The sequence below is a fragment of the Narcine bancroftii genome, chromosome 12 (genome assembly GCF_036971445.1).
Source record: "Narcine bancroftii isolate sNarBan1 chromosome 12, sNarBan1.hap1, whole genome shotgun sequence".
NCBI lineage: Eukaryota > Metazoa > Chordata > Chondrichthyes > Torpediniformes > Narcinidae > Narcine > Narcine bancroftii.
In genome coordinates, this window is record NC_091480.1 from 3,861,492 (window position 1) to 3,885,748 (window position 24,257).

General features: G+C 41.3%; 2 protein-coding genes across 11 annotated transcripts in view; one reads left to right on the forward strand and one right to left on the reverse strand.

The window, feature by feature from the left end:
• Positions 1–10,161, reverse strand: part of nlrc3 (NLR family, CARD domain containing 3) — a 71,673-nt gene extending 61,512 nt beyond the window's left edge. For 2 of the 7 annotated variants that reach the window (XM_069905303.1, XM_069905299.1), the window contains exon 1: positions 7,930–10,160. The gene's annotated coding sequence lies outside the window, so the exon portion shown is untranslated. Of the gene's footprint in view, positions 1–1,654; positions 2,017–7,929 lie in introns of those variants that run through there. The other 5 variants (XM_069905300.1, XM_069905302.1, XM_069905304.1 and 2 more) reach the window with 5 other exon arrangements.
• Positions 9,915–24,257, forward strand: part of tedc1 (tubulin epsilon and delta complex 1) — a 47,389-nt gene continuing 33,046 nt past the window's right edge. For 2 of the 4 annotated variants that reach the window (XM_069905335.1, XM_069905337.1), the window contains exons 1-3: positions 9,917–10,149; positions 11,061–11,139; positions 22,646–22,848. In XM_069905335.1, the coding sequence (XP_069761436.1) occupies positions 10,030–10,149; positions 11,061–11,139; positions 22,646–22,848 (402 nt within the window). In that variant the 5' untranslated portion in view covers positions 9,917–10,029. Of the gene's footprint in view, positions 10,150–11,060; positions 11,140–22,645; positions 22,849–24,257 lie in introns of all 4 variants that reach the window. The other 2 variants (XM_069905338.1, XM_069905336.1) reach the window with 2 other exon arrangements.

Consider the following 24,257-nt stretch of genomic DNA (forward strand, 5'->3'; position numbering starts at 1 on the left):
GTCTTATATCTGACCCTTGAAGCTGCAGCTTCTTTAGATATTTTTCAACAAAAGAAAAAGTGGAGGAGTGGAAGGGGAAATACTTTTTCCCCAGCATAACTGTAACTAGTAACCCTGGAGCTTGTGTCGTGGGGTTTTAGATTTTGACAGTAGTGGTATGGCTTCCGTACTTACTGCAGTCTTTAACACGTGCTGTAATCAATGTGCCCTATTCTACCTTCTTCCACTCTCGTTGCCATAGATCTCTCTTGCCACCCAGGTCACCGAGGCCAGTAACTTGTCACATCCTACCATTAGATACCAACTACTGCTGAAAAATCTGCAAAACACCATGGAGATTTCCTTCTCCTTTTGAAAAAGAGATCGCCACATTTCTGGTCCCCTTTTTTTGTAGCATTGCTTCTTGACACTGCCCATAAATAGTTGTCTCAGATTTTAGAGCACACTCCTTTGTTCTGCATCACGCTTCTCATCAAGTTGTCTCCAACCAAATTCGCCATGCAGTAGACATTTATGACCAAATTAGGGCACTGAGCTGTCGGTTGAATTGGTGAGTGTGGACTCAATTTTAACATTTGGGAATTTGGACAGGTACATGGTGCAGGTCAGTGGAACTAGATAGAATAGTGGTTCGGCATGGACTAGAAAGGCCAAAGGGCCTGTTTCTCTGCTGTCATTTTGTATGTACTTGTGAGTGAGACCTTGGGAACTGGTGTTAAGGTTCAGACTATTTCACATGGAACCATTAACGCGAGGAAAGGGTTTGATTCAGGTGCAGAGATAGATGGGCTGGGTACTAACTGACTCCAATTGCTGTACAACAGGGACCCACTCCCTCTGCTACAGTAAACACACCTTCTGGCATTCACCTTCCCCCATCAACTACAGTCCACTGACCAACATCAATACAGGCAGTGCCTGGAACCCTTCCACACGAAGATATACCAACTAGGCCCCCTTCCCCTGCACAAAGAGTACATGGATATTCTCCAACACCCAGAACACAGACCTGTTCAGCACCATCATACAATGATCGCTCCAGCATTCACCATACTATCCTTCCATATGCAAGAGGGCTGGACTCTTCCCCATTGTCATCCATCACAAAGCAGTCTTTGACTCATTGAGTTAAACAGCCAAGAAACAGGCCCTTTGGTCCAAAATGTCCATGCTGGCCAAATAGTGTACCTGAGCTCATTCCCATCTCCCGACATTCAGCTGATGTGCCTCTAAATATTTCTCATCCAAGTATCTCTCTAAATATCTTTTAAACATGGTAAATGTATCTGTCTCTATCACTTCCTTTCTCTAGCTGCTCATTCCACACACCCACCATCCTCTGTGTAAAATAAATTGCCCGTCTGGTCCCTTTTAAATCTTTTCCCTCACTCTAAAATCTATGCCCTCCCCAACTTTTCACCTTATCAATATCCCTCATGATTTTGTCAACCTTTATAAGGTCACCCCTCAGCTTTTGAGGTTCACCAGCCTCTCCTGTCCTGGTAACCTCCTCAAGAATCTTTTCTGCACTTGTAACATTTACATATTTTGACGCAGATAGATTCCTGTACTGTAACCATTGAAATAACATACTTACAATGTAGCTGCATACATTTAGGTTTACAAAGAGAGATTGTGCCAAAAGACAACTTACCTCATGCATCATGAGTGATTACTAGACTTAGGATCAAAAATCGAGAGAGGATGTCTGAGAGTCCCAAGTATCGACAGCCAATCTCCCTAAAGCCGTTAGATTGCTTCCTTTTCAAATGTTATTGACTGCTAAAAGAAAAACTGCTGGCAGGTTCTTGGTTGATGGTAGGAAACCACAAAGAGACCTACGCTAGGAACCTTCCAATCAGACTAGTCTAGCACTTTTCTCTATTTAACTTGTGACCATTGAACTCATTTTTGCAGAATTTCATATCCACTGGTCCCAGAGATGCTCCATTGCAACCGGAAAATCATTCTAGTTTCATCACCTTCTCAACAAGAGAAACCCAATTGTCTTCCATTCGTGATACGTCTTCCTGTTCTTGAATTTTTTTTGTCTTCCTGTTGGTTTCACAGATGACAGGATGTGGAGAACAATCTACTCCTCATCATCAAACTGCAGACACAAACAGGACAAAAAGAAAAGATGCATGGTGCCACCACGGTAATCACTCAATGCACCATGCACCTGTTGATGCAGTAACTGGACACAGCATGAGTCACAAGCCAAGCTGACACATACCTTCCTAACCCAGCACAAAATCCCCAATCAGGGAGACACACGTCTGATGTTTGTTGGAAAAATCATGGCTGGCATATAGCAGACTGATGAGTAATTATTGAGGGAACTAAATTAGGGGAAGATGCTCTAAGTCTGCATCCATTAGTTGATGTAGTCAAAGTCTCAATGACCAAGTTTAGTCATTGCTGAAGTTTAGAAGTGTCTACATTTCTCAAAGCTGATGTCCAGTAAATTAAACGCAATAAACACAAAGACAGTAATACTTGGTAGGAGAGATTATGAAGCAACGAAAGACAGAAAATAATCAGGGAGAAGGAGAAACAAGGATACTAAATTATCAAAGTCCATAAAACACAGGAAATTATTGCACAGACACAGCAATAAAAGAGTGAGCTGGGAATAGGACCACTAAGGACAGTGCCCAGGGGAAATGATAGCAAGATGGCAGAAATAAGAAAAAAATAATTGACTCTGCTTCAGAATTTATCTGGGATATAAACAAAAACATCATAGTACAGTATAGGCCAACCTAAATAAATCTACTCCACAATCTAAACCTTCCCTACCTCGCATCCATTTGATTTGTATCCATGTGCCTGTTGTTTTTTAAATGTTCAAAGTTCAGATTTCTTGTCAGAGTACATACATGACATCACATACAACCCCGAGATTCTTTTTCCTGCTGGCCAGGCAGAATTATCACTTATTGGTAGTACAAAAGAAAATCTGAACCCATGGAAAGTCCAAACAAACCGACTGTGAAAATAAATATTCAATAATGAATAATATGCAAAAGAGTCCTTAAATGAGTTTCTAATTGAGGGGTCTAATGGTGGAGGGTGGCAACTGATCCTGAACCTGATTGTACAAGTTTTGTGGCACCTACACCTCTTTTCTGATGGCAACAGTGAGAACAGAACCTATCCTGGGTGGTGTGGATCCTTGATGATTGCAGTGACTCTTTCAATCTCTCCTGCATGCTGACTCATCAACCCCTTTTCTACAACCCATTACCATGGTATCATCAGGAAATTTGTAGATGTTGTCTACAAATGTCAATGTCCCTATTATACCAGCACCACCCTGGCAATGTATTCTTGGCATCCACTATTCTCTGACATCTCCCCTAAATTTCCCTCCTCTTACCTTAAACTGATCTACTCTGGTATTTGCTACTGTCACCCTGGGATAAAGGTGCTCCCTGTCCACCTTTTCTATTCCTCTCATAATCTTGTAGTCCTCTATTAAGTCACCTCTCAACCTTCTGCAGTCCAAAAACCCCTAGTTCTGTTAACTTTGCCTCATAAGATATATTTTCCAATCCAGGGAACATCCTAGTACATCTCCTATTAACACTCTCCATAGATTCCACATCCTTCTGTCATGAGGTGACCAGAATTGAACTCAATACTCCAAGTGTGGTCTAAACAGATTTTTATAGAGCTGCAATTACCTCACAGCTCTTGAACTCAATTCCCCAACTAATGAAGGCCAACATACCACGTCCTTCATACTAGCCAATTAATCTATACGGCAACCTTGAGAGATTCATGGTTTTGACGCTGTTAAGAATCCCACCATGAACTATATACTCTGCCTTCAAATTTGACCTTCCAAAATGCATCACCTCACACATATCCGGATTGTACTCCATCTGCCACTTCTCCATCCAACTCTGCATCCTGATGACAGCCTTCTTAACTATCCACAACATCTCCAACATTCGTGTCAACTGGAAACTTACTGACCCATCCTTCCTCTTCTTCGTTCAGGTCATTTATAAAAATCACAAAGAGCAGGAGTTCCAGAACAGATTCCTGTGGAACTCCTCCAGTCACCGACTTCCAGGGAGTATACATTCCCATCTACTACTACCCTCTGCTTTCTTCAAACAATCCAGAGGATGGCACCCAGGGAGATCATTGCCAAAGACCCAGCAAACTCTGCCCTCATTTACTATAGTAACCTAGCTATATCTCGTTTGGTCACAGACACTCATCAATCTTATTGTTTTTAAAGAAGATCCAGCACTTCCTCCTTCTTAACCTTAATATCCTCTCGCACGTAAGCTTGTTCTATACTGACCTCGCATTGACCAAGGTCCCTCTCTCTGGTGAACACTGAAGCAAAGTATTCATTTAGGATCTCCTCTGCCTCCAGGCCTGTTTCCTCCTTTATCTTTAAGCTGCCCTATCTTCACTATTCATCCTTCTGTTCTTCATTTATGCATAGAAAATCTCAGTGATTTTCTTCTTCCTACTTGCCAAGGCCCTCTCGTGCCCTCTTCTTGCTCTCCTAAGTCCTACCATCCTTTCCCTGTCTCCGTCAGACAAACCTATCTAGAACCCCACGCAAGTTGTCTTGAAATATCCTCCACATTATTTCTGTGCTTTTCCCCGAGAACCATGAAGGGGAAAGGATTATGTTTCACCACAATTATTAGAGCTGCGTGTGCATGCAGCTTCAAGCACAGTGAATCTTTCCACAGTAAATTACCAGAAATACCCACACATTTGAACAAGACCTGCTGATTGGTGCACACCCTGATTTCTGTGGTAGAACCAGCACATTGAACTCTGCGCTTTCTTGAAAGGCACAAGATGCTGATATTTAGCCTCAAGTGCAGAGTAGAGAACAACTGTGCAAAGCTCAAAACATATGACATTCACATCTGCTATTCAAACAATAGCACAAAGCTCTGGACACAAAAACCAACAATAAGGACTTCTTTCAAAGATTGGAAAAGTCAGGAAGGAGATTCACAAAGAACATTATAGCACAGGCCCTTCAGCAAACTATGTTGTACTGACCTATGGAAACATACTCCACAACAACTTAATCCTTCCCAACCTCATAAGCATGACCTAATTTTCTTACATTCATGTGCCTATATAAGATTTATTTATTTTTTTGAATTCCACGTCCCCATTTTTAGGGACTACTAACATGTGCATATACTCTGTGACCCTATTTTCCAGGATTGGTTTTGTACCCAACCACCCACTGGTTTGTACAGATGTTCGTACTGTAGTTTGCCCGTGGATCCAGCCCGGAATATATATTCTGAAAGGATAAAAATGGTCAGAATCCAAAAGGTTAAATATTCCTATGAAACCAACCTCTGCAACGAACCCCAGCAATGCATTCCAAGCACCCACCACACTCTGAGCAAAAACCTGACCTCTGACATCTCCCCTGAATTTTCCTCCACTCACCTTTGCTATTGTAGCCCCAGGAAACAGGTGTTAGTCATCCAGTCTATCTATGCCTCTCATAATCTTGTAGCTCTCTATTAAGTCTCCTCTCATCCTTCATTGCTGCAAAGAGAAAAGCTCTAGGTCAATCAATCTTACTTCCTATCGGTTCTCCAATCCAGGCAACATCCTGGTAAATCTCCTCTGGACCCTCTCCAAAGTATCTACATCCTTTCTGTAACGAGGTGACCAGAACTGAACATAATACTCAAAAAGTGGTCTCACGAGAATTTTATAGAGCTGCAACCATGACCTCACATGCTTTTAAAAAAATTTTTTAAATAATTTTTTATTTAATACTTCACCGGGGACCACGTTAATAACAATATATACAAATATTCAGCATTACCTCACACTCTTGAACTCAATCCCCCAACTAATGAAGGTCAACATACCACATGCCTTCTTAACCACCCTATCAACTTGCATGGCTCCTTAAGGGATCCATGTACCTGCACCCCAAAATCTCTGTTCCTCCACACTGTTAATAATCTATGAGATTATGCATCAACATATTCAAGGACAGTTCTCCCCCCCCCCCCCATGACTCCTGAACAAAACTCAGTAGTTAAATAAAGCTGCCTTTACTCCGTTTGAACAGATCTCTCTGCAGCTTTGCATTCTGCACTGTTTTTAAACTTCTGTACAAGATATAGTCAACTAAGTGGAACCACAACATTAACGTTGTTGCTGTACTTCAGTACATGTGACAATGAACTGTAACAACAAAAAGGTAAGAAATTACATTTTAATGGCTCAAAATAAAGGTTGAAATAGAGACCTGGAGAACATGGAGCACTCTTCTTTTGGCAACATTACAACAGAACTTCCTTACCTTCATTTGGAATAATCCAAAATGGAAGCCAAGCAACATTGGGAGCAGTGGAGGATTTAAAGGAAAACAAAAAGAAGCTTACCGGCATGGATAACGAGTTAAAATTGGTGTGGATTGTGAATACTGGCTTGGAATGCATTGAATAGTAAACAGAAAGGGAATAGACTTTTTTGTTCACCTCAGGAAATGGATATTTGTGGAAAGATGCAAATTCCCAACTGCCTTTGAGTTGAGCATATTTTGAGGGCTGTTGAGAGTCACCACAGTGCTTTGGGCCTGCAGTTACCAGCTTAACCAGGCAGACAGCAGGTTTCCTTTTACAAAGGCTGAATGTTGAAAGGTATGAACAGAGTAGATGTGGAAAGGTTATTTCTCATGGTGAGAGAGTCATGGATAACTTCAGGATTGAAGGGTATCTGAAGGACAGAGATGTGGAGGAATTGCTTCGGTCAGTGGGTGGTGAATCTGTGGAATTTGTTGCCACAGGCAGTTGTGGAGGTCAGGTCATTGGGTGTATTTAAGACAGAGATTGATAGGTTCTTAATTAAACAGGATGTCAAAGTTATGGGGAGAAGGCTGGGTAGTTGGGTTTAGTGGGGAAAATAGATCAGTTCATGATTGAATAGTGAGCCAGACGTCAAGGGTTGAATAGTCTATTTCTGCTCCTATGTCTTATGGTCCTAAGGTCAGTATTGAACCAAACAAGATTTTCCAGCAATCATTTTCAGATTAGCTCTAGATACTGGTGTTTTAATTCCACGTTGATTTACTTAATTGAATTAAAATTCCCCAGCTGCTGTGATGAAATTTGAACTCACACATCTCAATCAGGTCTCTGGATACTTGACTAGTAACATAATCACAACAGAATGGAAACAAGCCCTCCGACCCACAGAAGCAGTGTTGTTCAGTAAACACTCAGTTTTACACCAATCCTCCACTAACTCATACTCCACACCTTCTCAACCCGATTCTACCATTAACCTAAATACTTGGGGCAATTTAGAACAGCTCATTAACCTACCCACCCTACGTATGTTTTCAATGTATCTGTCACAGGGACAGTGTGCAAACTCCACTCAAGGAATGCCGGAGGTCAGGATAACAACCTCTTCGTGTTCAGTCATGAAGAATTCCGATAGTAAATACACTAAGTATGAAACATCTGCGGGTGGTGGAAATCTGAAATGGAAACGTTGAACAGGTTAAGCAGCATCTGTGGAAAGAGAAACAGAGGTATAGTTTTCAAGTCATGGAATCAGAATGGAAACAGGCTATGCAGCCTACCGTGTCCATACCAAACAGTGGACACCCGTCTGCATTAATCCTATCCCCTAGTACCTACTCCATAGCTCTCAGAATTTATCGTCACAAATTCTATTGTTTTGCAACATTATTACAGGTGAAAATTGGTTAATTTTTTTATTTTTTAAAAATAAATGAGTTTACCATGCCTAAACAATTCAGATTTATTGTCAGAGTACATACATGACATCACATACAACCCTGAGATTCTTTCTCCCGCGGGCACAGAATTACCACTATTTGGTAGTGCAAAAAAATACATTGTATACGTGTATATAAAAAAAAATTCAAGTACTCACCAAGACATCTGAAATGCTCTCAGTGACTCAGCTTTAACCTTCTCTTGGACTGTGTTCCAGGACCACCATTTCTGGGTAAAGAAGGACCAGGGCAGCATGGCTAGTGTAGTGGTTAGCGCAACACTGTTACAGTACCATCGACTGGGGTTGGAATCCTGTGGTGTCTGTGAGGAGCTTGCTCGTTCTATTCCTGTTTGCGTGGATTTCCTCCGGGGGCTCCAGTTTCCTTCCACCCTTCAAAACGTACTGGGGGGGGTTGTAGGTTAATTGGGCAGCACAGGTTCCAGAGCTGGAAGGGCCTGTTACCGTGTTGTAGGTCTTAAACAAAATATGCCTCCTTTTAATTTTTGATTAAATTCAGGACCTTTCTACCATCCAAGGTTCTCTGACCTTGCCATCCCTATCATTCCCTCACATCAGAACATGCCAATCCATGATCCTGAAAAGTTGGTCGATAAACAATTCCATTAGTTGTAGACTTTCCCAATAACAGCTGCTCCCAATTAACTCCCCCTGGCTCCTGTCTAATCATGTCGTCATTTGCCCTTACCCAGTTTACTACTTTCCCATGAGGTCCAGGCTTATCCTTATTCAGAACCATCTTGAAATATAAGGAATTATGATCACTATTCCCAAAATGCTCTCTCCACTTAAACTAGAATCATCTGGCCAAGCTCATTTCCCCCCTTACTGGGCTACCTACATACTATTTCAAAAATCCCTCTTGGATCCACCTAGCATCGAAGTCAAAGCCAGTGGTTCTCAACCTTTTTTTTCCCCACTCACATGCCACCTTAAGTAATCCCTTACTAACCACAAAGCACCTATGCTATAGCTCTGTGGTTAGTAAGGGATTACTTAAGGTGGTATGTGAAAAGAAAAAATATTAAGGTTGAGAACTACTGGTCTAAGCTCATCTAAGTCTCTGACACTAAGGCTATCCAAGTCAATCTTGGGGAAATTAAAGTCTTCAAATCTAATAACCCTGTGAAATTTACACCTTTCCATGATCAGTCTCTGTATCTGTTCCAAAATGAATCTGGCTCTCCACAGCCTAACCTCAGCTCTGTTACCTAGGTACTGTTGCGTTGAAGCAGGAGTCTGAATTTGGTCCTAATCTCACAGATGGCAGCATTACACCATTAGCTCCCTATTGTTATTGCACTTGGTCCACTTACTGGTCGGCAGTCTGAACTATTTCCACCCCAATTTCAACAAAAAAGCTTCCAAAACTCTGGTGTGGAGGTTCACATCCATTTAGTTGTGGTTTGGAGACATTACAATATTTATAAATAAAAGTGCAAAGTGAAAAGAAATATCAGCGCAGAGGCTGAAGTCTGGAGATAAGAAGTTGCAGGTCAGACAATATTTGTGAAGAAAAATGGAGAGCTGACATTTTGTTTTGAAACTCTATCAACAGGGAGGTTAGCCAACATAAAGGTGGACTGAGGAGGGGTGAAGGTTGACAGAGAAAAGGAGCCAGAGAGAGTCAGGTAGGAGAGACTGAATGATAAGCGACACAGCAAGAATAAGAGAGAAGAAATGGTGCCTGGATGTAGGTGGAAAGGTGGAGACGGCTCATGGAGGGACGGTGAAGGACCGATGGAGCCAGATGGGGAGGAGCAGCTGGCTATGAACAGGGCAAACTGGAAGGGGAAAGACACAGAACTGCAAACAGCACCAGCTAACGTGGACAATGTGGTAGTTAGGGGTGAGAGGCTGAATGGCCTACTTACATCGAACATAGACCCTTTAACGTTGTACCAAACTATTCAATAATTTAAACCAGTGGCTCTCAGTCGTTTTCACAACCACCTTAAATAATCCCTGACTAACCACAGAGCACCTAGGCATCCTATGACCATGACCCTGTTTATCTGACATCCAGGTACCACAGGCTCTGCCACTGCAATGGCGGTGGAAAGGAGAGAAATGCACTGGTGCTGGGCGTCCTCCGAGCCGCGCGGGGGCGCAGTGGGACAAGATCAGCGTCACCTCTGGCCTTCCAACTCCTCTCTCTCTCTCTCTCTCTCTCCCTCCCTCCCTCTCCGGTAGGTCGTTGCCGCCTGAAGCGCGAACACTCGCGATTCGAGTCAGCGAATGTCGGTGAAGGCGGCGATCACGGCTCTATGCAGGGTGCTAGCGGGAGTCGAGGCCCGTACCGCCGCTCCACTCAGCCCGGAGATTTTCCGTCAGGCCAAGTTCGATAGAAAGGAGGTGGTGAGTCACTGCCCCATTACTGGGATGATTGACAATGATACCGACCAATGAGAGTTCCAACTACTTGCGAAAGACCTGTCACTCAAAAGGAGGAACCAGTGGAAAGGGGCGGGGTGAATTACAAGGCACCAATCAGAGTGCAAAAGGGTTTTGGCGCGCGGTTGAGGGCCTTGATGACAAAAGGCAAAGGAGGAAAAACCCAACACCCAACCCCAACCAACCAATTTTCCCTTGCAACCGCTGCAATCGTGTCTGCCTGTCCCGCATCGGACTGGTCAGCCACAAACGAGCCTGCAGCTGACGTGGACTTTTTTTACCCCCTCCATAAATCTTCGTCCGCGAAGCCAAGCCAAAGAAGAAAGAAGCAGCTAAAAGTTTCTAGCAGTCTGCAAAACATTGTTTCCTTTGAGTGTTTCTATAGTTATTGCCTTACAGTCAAGGTTAAAAAGCTGTGTTTTTGATCATATTACTGTGCATCTTGGCGCCTCATAGTTCGGCGGGCAGCAACCTCCTTTGAAGAAGACCGCACTGACAAAAGACAAAGGAGGAAAAACCCAACACCCAACCCCAACCAACCAATTTTCCCCTGCAACCGCTGCAACCGTGTCTACCTGTCCCGCATCGGACTTGTCAGCCACAAACGAGCCTGCAGCTGACGTGGACATTACCCCTCCATAAATCTTCGTCCGCGAAGCCAAGCCAAAGAAAGAGGGCCTTGGTGTGAACGTCCCTTGCACCCCATCTCCTCCATTCCATCCCCTCCACCCCTTCCCCTCACCCCATCCTTTCCTCCCCTCACCCCATCCTTTCCACTCCATCCCCTCATTCCACCCCACCCCAGCATCTGAATATATTCTTGTTTAACTGCATTATCTCTGAGATCTTCCATCTTTAACTCTTGTTTTCTGTAGACTGTTGAGTTTTGGAAGTTACTATTTCGTCTCCTGAATCTGGTCAGTGAAAATAAGAACTGTGCAGTCACAGATTTGGGTAAGAAACAATCCATTGTACACTATTGTAAGAATCCTGCATCAAAATCATATTCCACATTGTTCAATGCCACTTGCCTGTTGATTGACATGGAATAAAACTGAAATTAATAGTACACAGGTGTGAGAAACAGAAGTACCTTCACAGAATTTGCTCGAGACAAAAATTGAGAACAAAGAACTTTTATTATACTATTACAACAATGCAAAGTTGGGTGCTTCCCCTTACCCTGGGAATACACACACATACTGGGGCTGACCCAACTTTTATACATTTCATTTCAGTACAGAGATACCTTCCCCCCAACATTCTTCTGCCTCCTGGATTGGTTTAGCATTAGGTAATTCTGCCCACGTGGATTCTAACTTCTTATCAGTTTATGTGTCTTCCTGCAAACTTGTTAGCCAGAGAAGTATCATGTCTTTGTTCTTCACTCATTAATCAATCCCTAAGACTTGCTAAAGCTATCTACTTGTTATCCTGTTTTGAAGATCCTTAGTTTATTACACTTTTACAACCCTTCCTCTCATTCCAGCATCCCTTCACCCTGATTTAACCCATAATACTTAATCTCTAATGAGCACTTGCTTGACTCCTCACATTCCAGTATCCCTTCACCTTAAGTTAACCCATAATAATTTATTCTTAATTGGCACTTGCTTCCAGTATCTCTGGACTCCTAACATTCCAGTATCCCTCACACAGGTTTCCCCTCTATTTAATAAAAGGGGATAGGAAGATTCTATTATTTCATGTAATAAAGACTGCAATATTACACAGAATTTGCTTTCATCTGTCATTAGGCAGACAGATTCAGCAGAAATTGCCTGGTGCCTCCTCCAGTCAGAGAAAGAGAAGAAAAAGAGAGTCCCCACCGGCCCCCCCCCCCTCCCCAACCAAGAAGCACCTAGTGTCTGTGAATTTGCCTCCAAACCATCAGCAGCCCACAGCCAACACGATCAGGAAACCTTCAGCACCCTCCAAAATCTCTTGCATCCCAGTTCCAATATATGGTACCCCTTCAACTAGTCTCAAGCTAATCTCCAGATGTCTGCCGCTTGGTGTGAGTATCTCGACTGCAGTTGCAAGCAGCCCACAGCCTGCAAGGGTACCTCACCTTGAGTGACCAATAGCCTGCTGACTGTCTAATATTCAACTGAAAAGGTTTCTCGTCCAACACTGCTTTTACTGTCATCAAATGTCATTGCTGCTAACCAGCTCAAACACCTGTTATAGGTCAACAATTGAGCTGTTTATTAATAGTTTCCACTGTTAAGAGCCCAGTTGAGAGTATATGTTGGTCATGGTGTTTCCTGCTCTGAATTCACACAGACTTGGTCACACTCCTAGAAAAAGGATTTGGAATATTTTCACTAAGACAAATACAATAACTGCTATTTTAGTCCTAGATAATCACAAGATAAAGGAACAGAAGCAGGCTATTTGGCCCGTCAAGTCTCTGCAAATCCACTGAGCTAAACCATTCTCACATCTAGTTCAAATTTCCGCCTTTTCCCCATATCCCTTGATACTCTGACTAATTAGATACCTATCGATCTCCTCCTTCAACACCCCCAATGATTGGGCCACCATAGCTGGATGTGGCAACGAATTCCACAAATCCACGACCCTCTGACTAAAGAAATTTCTCCTCATCTCTGTTTTAAACGGGTACCTTCTAATTCTGTGCCCTCTTGTCCTGGATTCACTCACCAAGGGAAACATTTACATCTACTCTGTCCAATCTTTTCAGTATTCAAAGTGTTCTATGAGATCCCCTCTCACTCTCCAATGAATAGAGAGTGATAAATGTTCCTTATTTATTAGCCCTTGCTTTCCAGTAATCATCTTGGTAAATCTTCTCTGTACTCTTTCCAACAATATTTCATCCCTTCTAAGATAAGGGCCCTAAAACTGGACACGTGTTCCAAATGATACAGAGAATTCTACTATTAAAAATTGACTTTCTTAACACGAATTCCACACATGTTTCAACAGTGCCCCAGAGAGCCTCATAAATACCTCTAGTCTTAAGCACTATTCCTCTTGAAATGAATGCCAACATAGCATTCGCTTTCTTTACTGCCAATGCACTCTGGTTATCCTGCACAAGGACTCCCAAGTCCCTTTGCACTTCTGAATTTTAAATTTTCTCCCCAACCAAATAATAATCTGCCTGTTTATTTCCTCTTCCAAAATTTACAACCATACATTTGTCAACATTGTATCTTATCTGCCATTTCTTTGCTCACTCTCCTAAACTGTCCCAAGTCTCCCTGCAACCTTTCAGTTTCTTCAACACTTCCTGCTCCTCCACCTAGTTTAGTGTCATCTGCAAACTTTATCACAAAACCATTCAATCCATAATCTAAATCATCAATATACATTGTAAAAAGAAGTGGCACAACACCAACCTCTGCGGAACATCACTAGTGACCGGCAATCAACTAGAATAGGATCCCTTTATTCCCATCCTTTGCTCTCTGCCTATCAGCCAATGTTCTACCCAATCTAATATCTTTCTTGTAATTCCATGGGCTTTCATCTTATTAAAGCAGCCTCTTATGCGGCACCTTATCAAAGGCCTTTTGAAAATCCAAATACACAACATCCACAGCCTCTCCCTTGTCCTTCCTACTTGAGATTTCCTTTAAAAATTCCAATAGATTGGTCAGGCAGGATCTTTCCTTCATGAAACCATTCTGGCTTGGCCCTATTATGTCATGCACCAAGTTATTTTATAACCTCATCCTTGAGGATCAACTCCAATAACTTTTCAAATACCAATGAAAGACTAATAGGCCTATAATTTCCTTTTTTCTGACTCCCTCCTTTCTTAAACAGCAGAACTACATTTGTGACCTTCCAATCCTTGGGAACCATGCCAGAGTCTATCAATGTATGGAAAATCAATTCCAATGCCTCCACAATCTCCAAAGCCACCTCCTTTAGAACCATGGGTGCACCTCATCTGATCTGGGAGACTTGTCTATCTTTAGTCCATTCATCTTACTAAGTACTATCTCTCTAGTAATCTTGACTGTACAATTCTATTTTCTGAAACCTCTATCAGATATTTTGCTATTGTCTTCCTCAGTGAAGACTGACACAAAATACTCATTTAGTTCCTCTGTCATCTCTTATAACTTCCCATTATAATTTCTCCAGCATCATTTCAATCAGTCCTATATCTACCCGTCTCTCTTTTACTCTTCATGTATTTAAAAAATCATTTAGTATCCTTTTGTATGTTATTTGCTAACTTCCTTTCATAATTCATCTTTTCTTTCCTAATGATTTTCTTTCTTTCTGTAAGTTTTTAAAAGTTTCCCAGTCCTCTGTTTTTCCACTAACTTTTGCTTCATAAGGGTTCCATTACCTTTAATTCCCTAATCACTTCAAGTTCATTACATATCACCCAATCCAAAACTGCTAATCCCCTGCTAGGCACTAATCAAGAAGCTGTTTCAAAAAGCCTTCCCATAGGCATTCTACAAACTCTCTCCTCACCTTCCTGACTTTCCCAATCTTCTTTCATGTTAAAGTTGCCCATAATTATTTTGACATTTTCCTTCTGACACACTTTTAGTGTTTCCAGCTGCTGTTTGGGGACTTGTATATGACTGCTAATAGGGGGTCCTTTTACCCTTGCCATTTCTTAACTCGACCCATAAGGGTTCTACCATTTCTGATCCTATGTCCCTTCTTTCTAGTGATTTAGTATCATTGCTTACCATTGGGGCTATGCCACACCCTCTACTACCTGCCTATCTTTCCTATACACTATGTACCCTTTGTCATTCAGCTCCCAATCACATCCATCATTAAGCCACATTGTCTTATCTTTCAAACTGTAGCTGTACAATAAGGTCATCTACTTTATTCCTAACGCTCACTGAATTTAAGTACAGTACCCTTAGACCAGTATCTGTTACTGATTTTGCTATCTTTATTGAACAGCAAGTTATCCTGTCTTTTCAACTGCCTGTCCTTTTTGTCATCTTAACATAACATAACAATTACAGCACGGAAACAGGCCATTAGGCCCTTCTAGTCCGCACCGAACCAAACACCCCTTTCTAGTCCCACCTCCCTGCACAATGCCCATAACCCTCCATCTTCTTCTCATCCATATACCTGTCCAACCTTTTCTTAAATAATACAATTGACTCCGCCGCCACTATTTCTCCCGGAAGATCATTCCACACAGCTACCACTCTCTGAGTAAAGAAGTTCCCCCTCATGTTACCTCTAAACCTCTGCCCCTTAATTCTTAACTCATGTCCTCTTGTTTTAATCTTTCCTCCTCTTAACGGAAATAGTCTATCCACATCCATTCTGTCTATCCCTTTCATAATCTTAAATACTTCTATCAAATCCCCTCTCAACCTTCTACGCTCCAAAGAATAAAGACCCAATCTGTCCAATCTCTCCCCATACTCCAGATGCTTAAACCCAGGCAACATTCTGGTAAACCTTCTCTGCACTCTCTCCACTCTGTTTATATCCTTCCTATAATTAGGCGACCAGAACTGCACACAGAACTCCAAATTAGGCCGCACCAACGTCTTATGCAATCTCAACATCACCTCCCAACTCCTATATTCCATGCAATGATTGATAAAGGCCAGCATACTAAAAGCCTTCTTCACCACCCTATTCACGTGAGTTTCTACCTTCAGGGAACGATGTACCGTTACTCCTAAATCTTTCTGCTCTTCTGTATTCCTCAATGCTCTCCCATTTACCACGTATGTCCTATTCTGATTCTTCTTACCAAAATGAAGCACCTCACACTTATCAGCATTAAATTCCATCTGCCATTTTTCAGCCCACTTTTCTAAGCAGCCCAAATCCCTCTGCAATCCTTGAAAACCTTCTTCATTATCCACTATTCCACCTATCTTAGTATCGTCTGCATATTTACTAATCCAATTCACCACCCCATCATCTAGATCATTAATGTATATAACGAACAACAATGGGCCCAATACAGATCCTTGAGGCACACCACTGGTCACTGGCCTCCAACCTGACAGACAATTATCCACTACCACTCTCTGGCCTCTCCCTTTCACCCAATGTTCAATCCATTTAACTATCTCAAAATTTATACCTAAAGACTGCACCTTCCTAACTAACCTTCCATGTGGTACCTTATCGAAGGCCTTACTGAAGTCCATATAGACAACATCCACTGCGCTACCCTCGTCCACATTCCTAGTCACCTCTTCAAAAAATTCAATCAGATTGGTCAAACATGACCTTCCTCCCACAAATGCATGTTGAGTGCTCCCGATCAGACCCTGTCTATCCAGATGTTTATAAGTACTATCTCTAAGAATTTTCTCCATTAATTTACCTACCACAGACGTCAAACTTACAGGCCGATAGTTGCCAGGCTTCCTCCTTGAACCCTTTTTAAATAACGGAATGTGCCAATCCTCCGGCACTATCCCCATATCTAATGACATTCTATATACATCTTTGCTGCACATTATTTTTGACTTTTTTCTATTTTCCTCCTTCTCGTCCCTAACACCTTGGTTCCTTTCTACCCTAATCTCTGCACTCACATTTTGATTCCAACTCCTGCCAAACTAGTTTAAACCCTCTCCATCTGCTCTAGCAAACCTGCCTGCCAGGATATTGGTCCCCCTCCAGTTCGGATGAAGCCCATCCTTTTTGTACAGGTCAGATCTTCCCAAGAAGAGATCCCAGTGATCCAGAATCTGAACCCCTGGACCAACTCTTCAGCCACGCATTCATTTGCACAACTTCCTGTTCCTACCCTCTCTGCCGCATGGCAAAGGCAGCCATCCTGAGATTACCACCCTTGAGGTCCTGCTTTTTAACTTCCCTAATTCCCTCTTCAGGACCTCTTCCCTACTCCTATCCATGTCATTGGTCCCCACGTGGACCATGGCCATCCAGCTGCTCATCGTCCCCTCCAGAATGCTCATCGTCCCTTCTGAGCCGGGGGAGGGGGGCAGCCTCTGTGCTGGATACGTGACCACCTTGTCGTCCCAGGAAGGTCGTTCCCACCAACAATATCCAAAACAGTATACCTATTTTTTTTTTAAATTTTATTTTTCACACTATAAACCATATTGACCAAGATACATACAGACATTTTTTCTCTTGAATATATACAGTGTCATTTTCTCCCCCTTTTTCCCCCTCCTTCACCCCCTTTCCCATTTATTTGAAGTTCAATCTATAAGATACATTAAACCCGTTAAACAATGTTGTCACTTAATAAAAATAAACAAGAAATTTTACTGAGTCGGTTCTTTTCGTTGTCTTCTCCTTCTGTCATTTTAGGTGGTGGAAGTCCACGGTAGAATTTCTCTGTTGTATTTCATGTATGGCTCCCATATTTGTTCGAATATTGTGATGTTATTTCTTAAATTATAGGTAATTTTTCTAATGGAATACATTTATTCATTTCTATATACCATTGTTGTATTCTCAAGTTGTCTTCTAATTTCCAGGCTGACATAATACATTTTTTTGCTACAGCTAGGGCTATCATAACAAATCTTTTTTGTGCTCCATCCAAATCAAGTCCAAATTCTTTATTTCCTCTATTACTTAGGAGGAAGATATCTGGGTTTTTTGGTATATTGCTTTTTGTGATTTTATTTAATATCTGGTTTAGATCTTCCCAAAATGTTTTCACTTTCTCACATGTCCAAATTGCATGAATTGTTGTTCCTGTTTCCTTTTTACAGCGAAAACATCTGTCTGATACTGTTGGGTCCCATTTATTTAACTTTTGAGGTGTGATATATAGCCTGTGTATCCAGTTATATTGTATCATGCTTAACCTCGTGTTTATTGTATTTCTCATAGTTCCGGAGCATAGCTTCTCCCATGTTTAGATCTTGTTCCCATTTTTGTTTAGGTTTACCGTTTGTTTCCTCGTTCTCCTTTTCTTGCAGTTTGATGTACATGTTTGTTATAAATTTCTTAATTATCATTGTGTCTGTAATCACATATTCAAAGTTGCTTCCTTCTGGTAACTTCAGACTGTTTCCCAATTTGTCCTTCAAGTAGGTTTTCAGTTGGTGGTATACAAACATTGTATCGTGAGTTATGTTATATTTATCCTTCATTTGTTCAAAGGATAATAATTTATTTCCCGAAAAACAATTTTCTATTTTTTTGATCCCTTTTCTCTCCCATTCTCTGAAGGGAAGGTTATCTATTGTGAAAGGGATTAGTTGATTTTGCGTCAATATTAGTTTTGGTAGTTATAATTTGTTTTATTCCTTTCTACGTGAATCTTCTTCCAAATGTTGAGCAGATGATGCAATGCCAGTGAATTCCTATGTTGCACCAATTTTTCATCCCATTTATATAGTATATGTTCAGGTATCTTCTCCCCTATTTTATCTAGTTCTAATCTGGTCCAATCTGATAGGTATCTTAATTGTGCGGCTCTATAATAATTCTTAAAGTTTGGAAGTTGTAAGCCTCCTTGTTTGTACCATTCTGTTAATTTATCTAGTGCTATCCTCGGTTTCCCCCCTTTCCATAAGAATTTCCTTATTATTTTCTTTAGCTCCTTGAAGAATTTCTCTGTTAGGTGAATTGGTAATGACTGAAATAGGTATTGTATCCTTGGGAAAATGTTCATTTTAATAGTTTATCCTTCCTATCAGTGTCAGTGGTAAGTCTTTCCAATGCTCTAAGTCGTCTTGTAATTTTTTCATTAATGGATGATAATTTAGTTTAGATAGATGGCCAAGATTTTTATTTAGTTGTATACCTAGGTATCGCATTGCTTGTGTTTGCCATTTAAATGGTGATTCTTTCTTAAATTTTGTGAAATCCACATTATTCATTGACATTGCTTCACTTTTATTTGCGTTGATCTTGTACCCCGATACTTCTCCATATTCCTTCAATTTCCTATGTAATTCTTTTATTGATATTTCTGATTTTCTTGTTCGGTTGTTTATTTTATTTTGTTGGGTATTTTTGTTCTTCTTATTTTTATTAAAAGTGTCTTGGTGTTCGTCTTCTTCCTCTGAGTTGGTCATCTGTTGTTTCTTTGATTTCCTATTTTTATTCTCTTCCTTCTTGTTCTCGTTATTTTCTATGTTTTCCTGTTGAGAGTCTTGCTGTTGTGTTATACTTGTCTGTTTCGGCTGTGGAGATTTACTCCTCAGCTGGTCCCCCCTCCCGTCAGTGTTGTTTTTGTCTTGTGCATCGGCGAATCCTCGTGCATGCGCGGTTGCGCACTTTTGTTTGCCTCCGTGAGCCATCTTTGTAGTCCTGAGTTCGGGGTTTCCACTGACCTCAGGGAGCGGGCCTCCTCGTACCGGAAAGGCCTTCACCTTCCTCCTCTGATGTCCTTCCTTCTTCTTTTCTTCCCATTGTTTTTGGTTTTTCTTTCTTTGCTGCCATTTTCTCCACACTTTCACTTTCAATTTGTTATGGTTTCTGTGTTAGTGACTTTGTTTTTTCTCTACCTTTTTTTACTTTTCTGGAGAGGGCTGGAGTTCCCCTACCGGCCACTACTCCATCACGTGACTCCTCCCTCACAGTATACCTATTGTTGATGGGAACATCCACAGGGGTACTCTGAATAATCTGCATCTCCCCTTCCCTCTCCTGACAGTCATCCAGTTACCTGTCTCCTGCCTTTTAGGGGTGACTATCTCCATGAAACTCTTGTCTACAACTGCCTCTGCCTCCCCTTAAGATCCAGCTCCAGTTCCCTAACTCAGTTTTTAAGGAGCTGCAGCTGGATGCACCTTTTACAGGTAATGGAACAGAATATTTCCTCAATAGTGACAAATTCAGGAGTCATGGATTTAATGAGACATGAGAACCATTATCATTAACGTTATCATGTTCAGGCAAATAAATTAATCACAAGGGCAAATTAAGTGCTGCTTTGTATATTGAGAACTTGTGAAGTTTTGGGCAGAATGGAGGGATTGCAGCAAGGAATGCTACTTAGAGGTTAAATTGAGAAGTAATTCCACAAACTGGGGTTGTATTTTTGAAAGATTATGTGGTAATTTCATTTTTTCTAGATGTTGTTTTCAAGACATTAAGGTATTATTTTTGCTTTGATTGAATGGCAGAGCAGGTCTGAATGGCCCCTTTTGTTCTCCTGTTTCTATAAGGTCAATGTCATCAGAATTTTTCTGTTTCTATAAGATCAGTGTGGTCAGAATGTTTTTTTGAAAATTTGTCAGGTTTACCTTGGGTTGAATGTGTTTAAGAAAGGCACTGAAAGGGTTTGAAGTTTAGATTGTTGGAATGTAAGAAAGAAATACAGTAGATAGAAGTTTATATATACTTTGAATTCAAATCTCTTGCCTACGTGAAGTGAATGCGTTTAATGCATCTTGTGGTTGAAACTGCCCCTACACCCACCTCATTGAAAGTCTTTTCCTGTCGTACTCCTGACCACAGAAACTTCGAGGAAAAGCTGTTGAGTTGAAAATTGGGGATGAAACTGCATTTGTAAAAATTACCTCATTGTCCAAAGTCCATTTCCCCCCCCCCCCACCCCCAACCCCTACCCCCACCTTGTCCAGTTTCCCACCTAAAGATCAGTGTCCAAAAATGTCCCACTCTCACCATGGAGTCTACATGATGCATGCCCTGGGTTGCTTGGTTGGAACTGGAAGGCAGCTTCTCATTCCTGCAGCTGGTTCCAAGCTGAGTTCTATTGGTGAAGGTTGAGGAGTTCAAAAGTAGCTAAAAGATTTGGAGAGAATTCATTTCTTGTGGTGAGGGAATACAGGATTTAAGAAATAAACATATAATGGGAATGGGGCATTTCCAAAGTGAAATTGAAGTAATCAAGATTAATTGAAATCCAAATTGACTCTCCAGAGGTGGTGTATATGAATAATTGGAGCTTTTAAGGGAGATTAATGGATTTTTGTTGGGTGATGATGTCGAGGAGGATGGGGCAAAGGGTGGTATACAATAAGTGGTAATTGCATAGACAGGCTGCATGGGGTTCTGGTCAGATGAAGTGAGTGGGCAAGAAGTTGGCAGAGTCAAATGTGGGAAAATTTAAGGTTGGAAGAATGAAAATGGAAGTTTTGAAACAAAGTGGGATTGGAAATATTGTGGTGCACAGAGAGCATGAGATGGAAGATCGCTCATGAGTGCCCCAAGTGATTAAGAAAGTTAATCGACCTTTGCTGAGAGGGGTTTAGAGTTAGGAAATTTTGATTCACTTTCACAGTGTGCCGTTGAAACACTTTAAAGGAAGGATGTGTTTGTCTTGGAAGCACAGCCATTGGTTATGCAGTAGATGGGTGGTAAAGGGGGCATATGTTGCTTGTTTTCATTGGGTAGGACATTGAGTACAAAAGTAAGGAAGTTATGTTGCAGGTATTTCAAACTTTGGTGAAGCTGCACTTGAAGTATTCTGTGCAATACTGCTCACCCGATCACAGAAGGATGTGTAGTTTTTCAAGAGGGAACAGATAAGATTTACCAGGATGCCTAGTTTAGAGGATATAAGCTATGAGGAGAGATTGGACAAACTTGGGTTGATTTCTCTGGAGCGCTGGGACTAAAAGGACACCTGATAGAAGTTTATAAAATTATGAGGCATAGATAGGGTGAAAAGTCTCAGGGTATAAAATGTCACAGACAAGAAGACATGTATTTAAGATGGGGGGAGAGTTGAAAAGAAATGCGCGGAGCAAGTTTTCTTTTTACATGGATAATGATGGCTGCCTGAAACAGGCTGGCAGGGTAGTGGTGGCACAATACTAGCGTTTAATGAATATGCAGGGTACAGAATCTCCAGCAGGCAGAAGAGATTTAGTTTCGTGCATTGTTGGTTGAAGGGCCTGTTCACATTCTGTTCTGTCCTGTGTTCCATAAGTAATGCAGAGGAGACTTGCCAGAGATAATCAAGTGAAGGGGTTAATTATGAAGAAAGCTTGAACAGGATGTCTATATACCAATTGGAGTTTAGATGAATGAGGAGTGAACTTATCCTGAGGGAATTTGATTTTTTTTTCTCCCTGTGGAGGTACTTAGAATTGGAAGGTCTAATTTCAGAATAAGGGAGTGATTTTAAGGTGGAGATGAAGAGGAATGCCTCAGAGAGACTGTAGATCGCTGTGGAGGGAGAGTCTTTGAATATATTCAAGATGGTGATTGACAAACATTTAAACCACAAAAGAAAGGTATTAGGAAAGGGGAAAAGTGATATCTGTGTCAATAATAGATCGTACTGAAATGTGAATAGACTCAGGGCAGATTGGCCTATTCTTAGTGCTGGTGTTATGGCAGGAAAGATTTGAAGGGCTATAATTGGCCCCCTGTTTCATAATATTTCAGTCATTCATAAATTAAGAAAAGCTTCCGACTGAGGACTTCTAAACAGATGCATCTCTGAGACATGACTAATTGAAATGATGCTGAGAATTAAAATGATCAATAGACTTGTTCAACAACATTTGACAGATTGTCTCTTTCTTTCCCACCTCTTTTCTTCCCTCACCTGGCACAGCTCACCAGATTGAATATGTGAAGGCTGCAGTGTGTTACTATGGTTATGGGTTCTTGGACTTTTACCAACTTCCTGCTGATGGTACCTGGGGCAGCCGAGATCTCCTCCTTGTCTTCTCTTGGCTACTCCAAAAAATCCACCTGCTGGAGAAACTGCTGGTCCGTCAGAAGCTGTGTGTGGACGATCAGTTGTCACTCTGCATGGTAAGAATGCCTTTCAGCCCACAGCATCTGAGTTGCAGTTGCTTAAAAATCATACCTACAGCCAAAATACCCAAGACTTCCATTGCCAATCCCACGAGCAGTGTGGACCCATCAAAGTTTACTGCACACTGGTTTACATGGAGGAGGTAATAGCCCTGTGACTTCTCAACATTGATTTCAGAGTCAGGAAAGAGGTGCCACAAAGACATGCACACCAGGTTCAGGAACAGTTGCTACCCCTCCACCATCAGACTTCTAAATGACAGACTCAATCAAAGGCTCATTTAAGGACAATAGGCTATTTATTACTGATTTTGTTTTTCAGAATTTGTACAGTTTGTTTACATTTCTTTCTTTGTTAACATTTCGCTTTTGTATATGTATCTTTTTCTTGAGTACAGTTTACAATCACTACTGATAAATGCCTAACCTGCAGGAAAAAAGAATCTGAGTTGTAAATTTTTAAATTGAAATATATAGCACAGCAACAGGCCCTTTTGGCTCACAAGCCCATGCCGCCCAATTACACCCAATTGACCTACAACCCCTGGTACGGTTTGAAGAGTGGAAGGAAACTGGAGCCCCCGGGGAAACCCATGCAGACACGAGGAGAGCATACCGACAACACAGGATTTGAACCCTGGTCCTCATCACTACCAACGATAACAGTGTGGTACTAACCATGCTGCTATCCGTATGTGATGTCATGTATGAACTCTGACAATAACTTCGAAGTGACGATATAATCCAGCTTTTTCTGAGATATGTGGACTAATTATGGTAAGTTTGCTGACAAGTCAAAAATTGGTGGAGTCAAAAATAGCAAGGAAGATTATGAAAGGATTCAGAGTGACTCAGAAAACTACAGCAGTAGCATAAACAACACAGCTACAAGATCAGATCCAAACGAGGGCATTCAAGCAAGCAGTTCCCTTTTTGGCTCCTCAATGCCAGACTCTCCCGGAATCTTTCTCAACGGCTATTATCACGGTGCTACAGAAAAAGAACAGAGATCGATCAAAACTGCCCTCATATAGACCTATTTCTTTATTAATTGCAGATTTTAAGATTCTGGATAAAGCCCTAGCTAATAGACTGTGGCAATATTTACCTAAATTGATAAATCCAGATCAGGTAGGCTTTGTTTTGAAAAAAAAAATACATTCTGCAGATAATTTGGGCAGATTATTCACTATAATTCTGGCTAAATCTTTACTTAACCCAAGTGTAACTGTGTCTTTGGATGTAGAAAAAGACATTTGATTGGTTAGAGTGGCCATTTCTATTCAAAGTATTAGAAAAGTTTGGAATGGGTCGGAAAATTTATTAATTTATAAAAACCCTTTATCATAAGCTATGGGCCAAAATGATAAATAATGATCAGATGTCAATGATGTTTCCTTTTAGCA